Consider the following 12,990-nt stretch of genomic DNA (forward strand, 5'->3'; position numbering starts at 1 on the left):
TCTTAATGCTATTTCTGACTAAAAACGTATAAATATATGTTATTTTCGCTGCGTATTTTCGCTTATTTTCTTCCTCGATTCTCTTCAGCCGTCGAACACACGGCCCCCCCCCCCCCCCGACCTTCTTGACCAATAGGAAAAAGGCTCCGTGTCACGCGCGGCTCTTGTTTTCATGACAGACCTCTTAACCAATAGGAAACGTGTTTCCTGAAACGCGTCATCCAATAACCGTGAGGATCCTCAAGCGTTCCGCGGTCGCGTCCCGAACAGCTTTTTTTTTAAAAAAACAGTGAGCTCGAGATGTGTTTATATTGCAGCCTAGGTAGGGAGCGAGTGTAGGGAGCGAATACGTAGTTGAGATCGAGCCTTCGGTCGAGCTAGGGATAATATGACAGCAGTCCCTTCACAACCGTTTCAGCTGCCTGCAAAGAGCGACGTTTATAATTTTGCTAGCTACGCTTTTTTTCTATCGTTGAAAAGATTAAAATAATTATAGCAACAATAACCATTTGCTAAGAACTAATGGTTGATCATGTAGCTTAGCTTAATTAGTTTTAATTCAACTTGAGCTATTTTTTTTTTGACACAAAGTCTGGCACTTTGTTTATTCATTTTTTCCCCTCACTTTTAAAATCAACTAGCAGCTCATTTTTGGTTTATTTTCCACTAAAACGTCAAGTAAAGTATTTTTTCAAGAGCGCAGAGGCGGAAAAAAAATTGCAATTTTAAACAAATTAAATGCATTTAATGTAATCTTAGCTTAAGCTGCTCTCACGGCTTGTTTTTGTTTTTGACAGTTGATTTAGAAGAAGAAGAAGGAAAAAAACAAACAGTTGTTTATCTTTTTTTGTTAAAAAAAATATATATATATATATATTTACTTGTTTGTTTTTCACTCGCACTTTATCATTTGCACCAATAATTTTTTCGTGCTTAATTTTTTTGGCAGCTTGTTTTTGCTCTTTGAGTTTTTATTTATTTATTTTTTTGTTTTTTTCACTTTGTGTCTTAAAAAAAAAGAAATACAGCCCTAAAATTAGCTACACAACACGATTAGCCAGAGCTAGCTCGCTTTGACACGTCATTTGGGAAACAACACTATATTTATTACAAAAAAAACAAACAACATTATTTAAAACACCTTTGCTTCAGAAAACATTTTCCCCATGCTGTCACTGAGCTAGCTTTCATTTTTGTTTTTGTCACCTCTTTTAACCGACACGGACGCGCGCGAGAACAACAACGACAACAACATTTCTCCCTCTGATTGTTTTTATTTTTGTAAAAAATTTTTTATAACATTACTAACATAACATCGGTGTTATTGTTGAACATGGCCGCCATCGGGTCGGTGCAGATGTTGATCGAAGCTGCAGAGTATCTTGATCGGAGAGAAAGAGGTAAAAAATAATATATATATATGTGTATAAATATATATAAACGTAAAAAAAATTATGTGTATATATTTATATATTGCATGCATATTTTTTTTTTGCATGCGCGCACGCGCTGTGTGTTTGCTGAGATCACAAATAAAATCAAATGTAATCTTTTTACTCGAAATTGCGATGCAAGATTAGATTTTTTTGCACGAATAAATTTTGTTTACTTATCTATTTGTTGTTGTTGTGCCTCATTTGCAAGTCTCACGTGAATTTTTTTTTGTGCTTTGCATGCACGCATCCTCATGCATATCAGGATGTGTGTGTGTGTGTGTGTGTGTGTGTGCTGGCTTTTTTTGCTTTCTTGTCCTATATGGGATTCACTTTTTTTTTTGAGTCCAGATGGAGGTTTTCCTAGCGCATGCTCATCCTCCGACTCTTCTTCTCTCTGTCCTTCCCTCCTCCTGGATGTGTTGTGGTTTGGGTTGTCTGTTGGGTTTACTCCAGTTCAGATGACATCATTGACCCAAAAGCAGTACATTGACTCCTTTTTTTTGTCAGGGATATCTGACAATTCATACTTTTGCACAAGAGGATGTTTTTTTTTTTTTTCCAGAGCGCTGCCATGTTTTGATTGATCGATGGATTAAAAACAAAAAATCGAATGATTTATTTATATATCTATTTTCGCAGAAGCAGAACACGGGTACGCCTCAATGTTACCGTTCACCAGCCACAAAGACCGGGACGGCTCCAAGCGGAAAAATAAAAGCAAGAAAAATTGCAGCAGCAGGTAAATGTGTGACCTAGTTTCAGCGGCGTGACACTCAATCACTTCCACTAGACGTGTACCAATATTTATGCACTAGATGTGTATGTACTAAACATGTACGCACAAATCACGTGCCAATACGTATGCGCTAAACATGTGCAAATGTGTATGCATTAGGCATATATAGGTAAAGATGCAAATGGACTTATGCACTAGGCATGTGCCAGTACTTTAGCGCGAGATATCTATGCACTAGACATGCACTACTTATTATACTCTAAGCATGTATTCACTAGACAGGTGCCAATATTTCTGCTCTAAACATGCATGAACTAAACGTGTACAGTAGGCATGCACGAATACATATACACTAAACATGTATGCAAAAGGCGGGTGCAAATACTTGTGCACTAATGCATATACACTAAACGTATGCAATAAGCAGGTGCCAATACTTATATACTTATGCACTAATATATATATATATATATATATATATATATATATATATATATATATATATATATAAATCATGTATGCAATACGCAGGTGAAAATACTTATGCACTAATACATATACACTAAACATATATGCAGTAGGTGGGTGCCAATTCTTATGCACCAAACACGTATGAATTAGTCATTCACCAGTGCTGCATGTTTATATCATGAGTCATTTGAGGAATCATTTGAGGAATCATTTGAGGAATCATTTGAGGAATCATTTGAGGAATCATTTGAGGAGTCATTTCGAGTTGATTGTTGGAATTCAGTTCTTTTCTGTGTAACTAATTTGTGTAGAATTGAGTGACTGGGTCGCTTGCTAGCGTGATCATCAGACCTCTACAGAACACTGCTTCCACATTTCTCCAAAATAACAACACACTTGTTTAAACACATGATCTCGTGATGCTTCACCGCTGTGCCCCCCCCCCCCCCCCCAGCACACGTCTTCCCGTAACCGTGACAATCAGCCGCTTAAAACACAGTTAGCATCAGCACGGCATGCCAGAAAATCTCCTCAGAAGCGCTACAGCGTGCTACTCTGCCCGTCAGCAGGATTTTACACCCTGCCTCTATTTCTGTCGGCCAGCGGCGTCCGAGCCAAGATTCAGTTAACGCTCAGGAAGCAGATAAACGCATCTCAAAATACACCTTCATTTCTACAATCAAACTTTTAGACTGCTAGAATCTTCCATCATTACGAGCTTTAACGTAAATGTCTTCTGACGTCTTCAGTCCAGTCCCGATGCGTAAAACCAAAAAAAGTCAGCCGTACCTTACTTAGCATCGTGTTTACTCAGTAAATATGTTTTCCGATTTCCTGATATGATTACTGATTTTGTGAAATAGACGAGATCGTGATGAATCGTGTGACAGGATACTTTTCTGAGATAGAACAGGTTAGAATTCCCGCTACTGTTAGAATTCCTGTTGCTGTTAGTATTCCTTTTGGTAATCCCGTTACTGTTAGTATTCCTGTCAGTATTCCCATTACTGTTAGTAATTCCTGTTACTGTTAGTATTCCTGTTCGTATTCTCATTAGTTAGTATTTCCCATTACTGTTAGTATTCCCGTTACTGTTAGTATTCCTGATAGTATTCCCGTTACTGTTAGTATTCCTGATAGTATTCCCGTTACTGTTAGTATTCCCTTTACTGTTAGTATTCCCATTACTGTTAGTATTCCTGTTCGTATTCCCATTACTGTTAGTATTTCCGATTACTGTTAGTATTCCTGTCAGTATTCCCGTTACTGTTAGTATTCCTGTCAGTATTCCCGTTACTGTCAGTATTCCTGTTACTGTTAGTATTCCTGTCAGTATTCCCGTTACTGTCAGTATTCCCGTTACTCTTAGTATTCCTGTCAGTATTCCCGTTACTGTTAGTATTCCCGTTATTGTTAGTATTCCTGTCAGTATTCCCGTTACTGTTAGTATTCCTGTCAGTATTCCCGTTATTGTTAGTATTCCCTTTACTGTTAGTATTCCCATTACTGTTAGTATTCCTGTCAGTATTCCCATTACTGTCAGTATTCCCATTACTGTCAGTATTCCTGTTACTGTTAGTATTCCTGTCAGTATTCCCGTTACTGTTAGTATTCCTGTCAGTATTCCCGTTACTGTCAGTATTCCTGTCAGTATTCCATTACTGTTAGTATTCCTGTCAGTATTCCCATTACTGTTAGTATTCCTGTCAGTATTCCCGTTACTGTTAGTCTTCCTGTCAGTATTCCTGTTACTGTCAGTATTCCCATTACTGTTAGTATTCCTGTCAGTATTCCCATTACTGTTAGTATTCCCGTTACTGTTAGTCTTCCTGTCAGTATTCCTGTTACTGTCAGTATTCCTGTCAGTATTCCCATTACTGTTAGTATTCCTGTCAGTATTCCCATTACTGTTAGTATTCCTGTCAGTATTCCGATTACTGTCAGTATTCCCGTTACTGTTAGTCTTCCTGTCAGTATTCCCGTTACTGTCAGTATTCCTGTCAGTATTCCCGTTACTGTCAGTATTCCTGTCAGTATTCCCATTACTGTTAGTATTCCTGTCAGTATTCCCATTACTGTTAGTATTCCCGTTACTGTCAGTATTCCTGTCAGTATTCCCGTTACTGTCAGTATTCCTGTCAGTATTCCCGTTACTGTCAGTATTCCTGTCAGTATTCCCATTACTGTTAGTATTCCTGTCAGTATTCCGATTACTGTCAGTATTCCCGTTACTGTTAGTCTTCCTGTCAGTATTCCCGTTACTGTCAGTATTCCTGTCAGTATTCCCATTACTGTTAGTATTCCTGTCAGTATTCCCATTACTGTTAGTATTCCCGTTACTGTCAGTATTCCTGTCAGTATTCCCGTTACTGTCAGTATTTCTGTCAGTATTCCCATTACTGTTAGTATTCCTGTCAGTATTCCGATTACTGTCAGTATTCCCGTTACTGTTAGTCTTCCTGTCAGTATTCCTGTTACTGTCAGTATTCCTGTCAGTATTCCCATTACTGTTAGTATTCCTGTCAGTATTCCCATTACTGTTAGTATTCCCGTTACTGTCAGTATTCCTGTCAGTATTCCCGTTACTGTCAGTATTCCTGTCAGTATTCCCATTACTGTCAGTATTCCCATTACTGTTAGTATTCCTGTCAGTATTCCCATTACTGTTAGTATTCCTGTCAGTATTCCCATTACTGTTAGTATTCCCGTTACTGTTAGTCTTCCTGTCAGTATTCCCGTTACTGTCAGTATTCCTGTCAGTATTCCCATTACTGTCAGTATTCCTGTCAGTGTTCCCGTTACTGTTAATATTCAAAATAAAATGAATGATGTAGAAATAAAATGAACTGATAAAAGACTAGTTTTATTTTATATGGTAAATGAAAAATAGGTTAAGTGATTAAATATGATGTGGTTTCGCTCTGCACATTTTCTCTGAAACTTCCTGTTTCTCTGGAAACCTTGTGTACTTCGCTTCATTTTCACACCTTCTGCTGTGATTAGTGAAGGACACTGCAGCTACTCCCTCGATTATTTAAGATTTTTATGCAGTGTATCCGCACACGCCGCCGCCTTCACCGAATCGCAGGGTTAAAAAAACAAAACGAACCGCTGTCCGCTTTTCTCTCGGACCGTCCTCTGCGACTTTTAAACATTAAAGTGTTAAGACGCTAAAATATTCAGCAGTGGTGTTGTTATTCAGGGCGTTATATCTGTAACGTTAGCGGCCGTGTCTTTTCAGGCTCCGAGGTTTTTTAACGATTATACGCGGTTATACATCGTACCGTAACGAAGCGTCAGCCCGCAAACCTGCGACGTGATGAGATCGGAAATGTGCGCGTCACGGCGCAACAGCGGCGTCGGGTTCTGGATTCCGATTGGTCAGAAGGTGTCGATTCATTTTTATTATTATTATTATTTTTTTAAAGTAGCGCAGCTGCAAATCACCGGTTAATATTAACGCGCTCGTTCGGACACGTTACCGTTTCTTTAGTAACGGCTCATTCACAGGAAATGAAACGCCGAATCGTTGATGCGGCCGAGTGAGTTTTCCGTAAGGAGAACGTCCGGACGTTTAAAGTTTATGGAAGGAGCCTCTTGTGTCGGAGGTAAAGCGGTAGGCTTTCTGAGATCTTAAAGACAGAGGAGTTTAATAAGCCTGTTTTTTTGTTTTGTTCATTATATTTAAGATAACCCGAGGGAAAGACTTGCACAGCTTGCTGTGTTATAAGAGGAATAAAGCGCTTCAGGGTGGCAGCAGTAACTCGGCGTCATCACGCCAGGTTGTTGTCGATTGAGTTTCCTGTAGCGGCGTGAGACGGAGCGGTTTATACTTCACACGTCACTCGTGTATATTATATCGCTGTAGATTAGTCGCGGAGAGTTGATCCTCGTTCGAGCGTCTGTCTGAGCCACTAGACCTCGTCCTCGTTATCATTCTGCTCATCGTGCTCAAGTGCGACTCGAGCAAAAGGCTACATCGTACATCTGAGCAAGCGGATTCATCGTACACACACACACACACACACACACACACACACGTTGCTCCGATGTTCCCAACACACTCCCACACTTCTCCTCCACCCCCACTCCAGTTAATTACTCAACCATCATTCACTGCCCCAGGTCTCTTCATCCTCCCCTCCAGCACTCCTCCTCCTCCTCCTCCTCCTCCTCCTCCTTCGTTTGAACAGGACCGAGCTGATTGTTCTGTCCGCCGCCTCATTATGCATATTGTCGTCCCCACTAGCTTTGATTTATCTATTTATTTATTCTTAGTATTTTTTTGATTGGGTATTAACGTAGGTTGTTTTCAGGTCGTAGCTCCGCTCTGATATCGACGCCCAGTCGAAAGCCCTTTGAATGAATAAAATTAGCACACCTCTCTCACAGATCCAGTCCAGGCTAACGCATACAGAGCGACGTACAGATGTGGTTTAGGACGCAGCAGGGCTTGCCGTCACCCGTAAACCTGACCCACAGTGTAGCCAAGCATTAATGAGGCGGCCATCTTGGACATCATGCCTCGGAAAACCGAGCACAAAATATGGCTACGCTTTACTACATGGTGTTGCAGCAGTTATGCCAACAGTTAATGTATCTCTCATCGCTTGATAGGCCATAATATAAAACTATTACGTGCCATGTCACATGACCCGGAAGTGCTGTTTGCACTTCCTTTTCTGCAATCACATGGCATGGTGAACGTCATCATTGGAGGCAAAACTACTTAAAGGAAAAAAAAAATGTCAACAGTATCTGAGATAGGATAGCGTTTATTTATTTATTTATTTATTTATTTATTTATTTATTTATTTAGTCATTTATTTTCTATATTTTGAGTATTCTGTGAAATGGTAAAATGTCACTGTTGCCATATAACGGTGATAACGGAACTGTGGAACGTGTGTTCATGAAGTGAAACAGGCTTACAAAGCAAAAAAGACGCCAGGCTTCTCTAATAATATATTTACTTTTTTCACATTCAAAGTAAGAATTATGGTTTTTTTTTGTAATTTCAGACGTTTTGGACTTATTAAAAAAAAAATTATGTTTCAATTAAAAATATACTTCTAAAAGATTTACCAACTACACCCCGAAAATTGTTTCCGTTTTTAAAAAGTATATCTATTTTTTTTTATTACTTGGACTTTTTATTTGTTTATGGAAATGTACCAACCCATGCGGTACAGGGTTAAGTCTCGGACGTGAAAGCGTGAAGGCGGAGTTTCAGTGTAAAGCAGGAAGTGACCGTGATTTAAAGTTTAACTTTAAGGCTTTAATGTGGATTTTCCGTGCGGTTAAAGTAAACCTCCACCCTGAAACGCATCAAATATGTTTACGTCGAAATATTTCTGATGTGTTTGGTGATTCTGGTGCTGATTTGTCGGTCGCCGTTATTCTCGTCGCGTGCCAGCTCGGCTCGGCGGCGGCGTACGAGACGATGAGCGCTAGGGACTCGGGCAGTAGGGCGCCGCTGCATCGCTCGCTTTCGGTGGAAATGGAGCGAGGGTTAACATTTCCTGAACTCGGTGGAAGAGATCGTCTCGATTTGCAGATAGCGTTGGCGTTTTCTTTGATTTTTTTTTTTTTTTTGAAGTCTTTACGTCACTATCAGCAGGTAGTCGAACGGCATCGTGGGTAATTTAGGACATCAACTAACGTGTCTATGGAAGAGTGTTTAGATTTAAAAAGACAACTCAACAAGCTGCTGTTGTTGTTGTTGTTGTTGTTGTTGTGTGTGCGTGTGTGTGGGTGGTGTGTAACAGGAGATAACTGGATATAAATGTCGGATAAGGGTATCCCAGGGTCAGCGCTATTTATACGCCACAGTGTGTTGTGGTCAGGGAGGGAAACTTATCATTCCAGTTCAGAGCAGGACGTATAGCAGGTGTGTGTGTGTGTGTGTGTGTGTGTGTGTGTGTGTGTGTGTGTGTGTGTGTGTGTGTGTGTGAGCGAGCTTCATCAGCTTACTGCAGCAGAGCTTTCTGAAACGAAACCGAGATGTTTTCCCAGCCTACGCATGTCGTCATAGCAACGTCCACGACCCCCGTGTGATGCGGTACCTTCCGCGCCACGAGGGAAGACCGTCTGAGGTTCGACAAAAAGAGGAGAACCGAATTCGGCGGCCATTTTATTTCCCGCACGACGATCCGGTCTGGAACCCGCGTCGTAAAGAGACCCGCGAATGAATTCCTGAATCGATTACGCCGTTGTTTTTCCTTACGGTGCGTTTTTTTTCTTTTTCTTTTCTATAAACAGCCGATGTTTATAGTTTCTAGCTACATTTACGTTTACAGTTCCTCTTCTCACTCGCGCTATAGCAGCTGTAAACAGTCGTCCTTTCACCGTCACGTGTGGGGAAAGCTTAGTTATGGCTTTACCTCCGGGTGTCGCAAAGCGCCGACGCTGGAGACTCCTTCCTTAAATGTTAAATGAACAGAGAAACCGTCGCCGTGTCGAGATTGTTGAGATCGTTACGTGTTTTTCTTGAATAAATAGCAACACGATTGGATGAGCCGATAGACAGAGCGTCGTCGTTAAGAAGCCTTCGGGAGAGCCGAAGAACTTGTATTTATTTCATTTAGCAGACTGTCAGATTGATGAGGTGTGTGTGTGTGTGTGTGTGACCTTTTGTCGTAAGACTTGTCATCAGCTCATACGCTCCAAAGATATTCCCTCGGTCTCGTTTTTTTTTTTTGCCTCCCCTCGATCTCTGCATGCCTCCCTCCTACTTTGGCTTGTTACGTTTCCTGATGGCTTGTTGGGGGAAGGGATGGGAGTGTTACGCGCTCTGTGTGTGTGTGTGTGTGTGCGCGTTTCTTCCTTCCCTCCCCCTCCGTTCTGCATCGCTGCCAGCTCTGAGCAACGAGTACAGTTCCAGCTCCAGCATTACACATATGACAGTTTTCCACCTACCTCTTCTACCCTTACACACACACACACACACACACACACACACACACACGGAGACGGAACAGCACATCCTTTCCAAAAGCTGTCAGAGATACTAATATCGCTGTCCTCTACGTTTCAGATGGCCTTAACGTAGCGTTAACCCGGTTTTTAATTGGAGGTATAAATTTCCCCGTGACGAGGAAGCAGCTCGATGGATCCCGTAAAGCCGCGTGTAAAGCCAAGGGCGTCGCACACCGCTTAGGATTTATACTAAGGGTAATAAATAGCCAGGCGGGGGGGGGGAAAAAAAAGGACACTGGTTATTTTAGGAGACGGAGCTCTCGGCCCCCAGGAGAACACAAACAGGAAAACGTTCCCAATATTCCCAGTTTATTTGGGTTTGTTTCTGGAGCACACACCAGATTTGAGCGAGGTTTGGCTCTGCCTGGTTGAACAGGTGGCTGTCAGTGTTACACCACAAGCCCCTGTCGTGCACCGAGGGTTGTTATGTTAGCACTAGCTGCCTCACACACACACACACACACACACACACACACAGAGGAACGCAGATCTTATGAGACTGTAGCCACGCAGCCGAGGCAGTCCCCTTCGCACGTTCCTAAGACACGTAACACCATCGTCACGCCCTCTTCAGTAACATACACATGTAGAAGTGTTAAAGTTCCTTTCGAAATTCTACAAATCAGATCTGCTCAGTCGTAAACAAACGCGTCCGATTTATTTTCCGAGCGATACGAGCGTAGCACGCCGATGACGATCGAAACAAGGATAGAAATTCCTCGGAAGTCGTCGAACGTCGTCGTATTTGTTTAACGGAAACGTTAGGGAATCACAAATTTCGGCCCAGCCTAGCTTGGTTCGGCTTTTTTACCCGACTTGGATCGTCTTCCTTAACGAGGAGTCTTCTCTCGTAGAATACCGTTACTCAGTCCCTAAAGGAGGTTTTTTTGTTTTTGTTTTTTTCTGCGATCGCAGAAATTAACGCGAAATCGAGCGAATATTCGGAGGAGCTTGCAAAGTCTCCGCAGATTTGGGCCGAGACGCGTCACGTGACGTCATCACGACGAACACGTACGGCTAAAAGGTCTCGTTTACCAACAAACATCACCGAAAGAGCGTGCAAAACAATTTTGTGCGATTGCGATTTCACAGATTCGAGTAGCTTTCTGTGCCAAAAAAAAAAAAAAGAGCGTTTTTAGCCGCGACGATCACAAAAAAAACCCTCGGTGACATCCCGCGGCGTTTGCGTATTAAGAAGAAGAAAAAAAACGCAACCCAAATAACAGTCCAAAACTCGATATCTTCACATCCTGAACTCCATTTCGCAATGTGCTGAACCTGTTCCAATATTTCCCAAGTAACCTCATGGGATTTTATATCGCGTGGAATAAAAATGGCACTTTCTTTAAAATTTTGCTTAAAATTGTCTCGTACGGTATATTCCTAAATAAATAAATAAATAAAGAGTAGCTGTGGGTAGAATAGAAAGAGTAAACCCATTCACTGAAATGCATCGTATGTTAATAAGGAGTACCGTGCGGTACTCCAGAACACGCCGTTATGCGAAAATTCTTTTTGTTTGATGTTACGACCGCAAAGTCGATTTATTTTTGTTTTATTTTTTGAAGATAATAAGGCAAAAAAAAAACCCAACACCAACCCAGTTTTTCATGTTAGAGAGAAACCGTAAAGCGTGAACTCCTCTGACCACCGACTGTTACAGAGTGCCGAAACTGGAGACTCCTTCCATAAACGTGACACAGACTCCTACCAGAACGTGTCACCGTTACAACAGGGATTAGACAGCGACGACGACACCTTTACTTAATCTGTTCGTTATTAGCTGTAGGTTACACAGAGCGCCCCACCGTACCTGCAAATGAGCTGTTGCTATAGAAACGACAACGTATTAGAAGGAGCCGCTGCACGTGCTCGGGTTGGAGAATTCAGCACCGCCGAGGTGTGAATTTAAAATGAAAACGGTACATTTATAGCTGAAATCTGTCGGTCTGTAATAACGATATGCGTAACAGGTAATAGACGTGCGTTTGCGGTTTGTACTGTGAGGGGGAAAAAATGTCAAGTAGCTCCGATACAGATCAGGCGGCACTGATCATAGCCGCTAATAGAAAAGTCCAGCGCCGGCGTCCATTTTGTTTCTCCTAGTTTCCATTCAGAGTAACATTTGAATTTATTTGATTTTTTTCCGTGCAGTTCTATGCAAATTATGCAAATTGCTATGCAGGAGCCAGAGGATCGGCTCACGTAGGGCTAGATTTTGTGTGTGCGTGCATGTGTGTGTGTTGCGCATTGCTAGGTTGTTCATGTCTTTTTTCTTTTTTTTTTTTTTTTCTTTCTCCCTCCACTCTCACTTACGTGCAGCCATATGATGGACTGCGAGAGGTGTGAAAGCACATTTATCTCTTCGTGATGACCGAAAAAGACCACAGGTCCTCACAAGGATAGGGCTGTGTCACACGTCCTCACAATGACCTGGTCCTCATAAAGATGCCTCGTTTTTACACTTAGTGTTATTTTAAAAGCCAGAAGAGTCAAAAATCCTTTTGTTTAAGGTTAGAGGTGAGGGTTAGGGGTAGGAATAGTGTTAATTACTGAAGTAATCATTAAGGTCTAAGGTCCTCACAAAGATAGAAAACATGTTTGTGTGTGAGAGAGTGTGTATGGAGTACAGTAAAACGTATAGAGTGATTGATGGACACCAGGTCACAGCACTCTCGGTGATTGCTTCTGGTTACTACTGCTAAATTTGCCTGGCATGTGTGTGTGTGTGTGTGTTTGTGTGTGAGAAGAGAGTACAGTATGGGTGCTGTCGTATTTTCTGGAATTCAGACTTTCTTTTGTTACCAGAAATGACGGAGTTAAATTTTTCCTTGTTTCTGAGAATTCACACCTTCTGCCTTCTTTCATTAAAAAAAAAACCTTAGTTAACATTTTAATGCCACAATTGTAGTGTAAAACACACACACACACACACACACACACACACACACACACACACAGCATACTGTACGACATTTATCGACCTTGAACGTTGCATGTTAGAAATGCCGTTGCAAGTTACATTCAAATTTATTCATTCAGCAAGACGACTTACAAACGAGGAAATACGAGCAAAGCGATATATCAAGCGGAGAACAATACACGTAGTGCTACCGTACAAGATTTTTTAATTGAGTGCTAGAGACGCATTGTGCGCAGAGTCGAGGTGTAAGTGTAGATTAAGTGCAGCTAGAGGTGGGTCTTTAGATGTTTTTTTGGAAGATAGTGACCGGATTGAGTTGGAAGTTCGTTCCACCGCTGTGGGACGGTCAGTTTGAAGGTTCTGGAAAGGGACCTCGTGCCTCGCTGAGTAGGCAGTACCAGGCGTCGTTTGTTAACTGAGGGAACGTAAACCTCAAGGAGAGTGTC

The 12,990-nt window shown here is 41.6% G+C and overlaps 1 protein-coding gene across 2 annotated transcripts in view; it reads left to right on the forward strand.

Moving 5' to 3' along the window:
- Positions 1–335: 335 nt before the first annotated feature.
- Positions 336–12,990, forward strand: part of mxd1 (MAX dimerization protein 1) — a 35,516-nt gene continuing 22,861 nt past the window's right edge. For both annotated transcript variants that reach the window (XM_053654270.1, XM_053654272.1), the window contains exons 1-2: positions 336–1,400; positions 2,076–2,175. In XM_053654270.1, coding sequence (XP_053510245.1) covers positions 1,334–1,400; positions 2,076–2,175 — 167 coding nt within the window. In that variant the 5' untranslated portion in view covers positions 336–1,333. The remainder of the gene's footprint in view (positions 1,401–2,075; positions 2,176–12,990) is intronic.

Source organism: Ictalurus furcatus, chromosome 22 (assembly GCF_023375685.1).
Source record: "Ictalurus furcatus strain D&B chromosome 22, Billie_1.0, whole genome shotgun sequence".
Classification (NCBI taxonomy): Eukaryota; Metazoa; Chordata; class Actinopteri; order Siluriformes; family Ictaluridae; genus Ictalurus; species Ictalurus furcatus.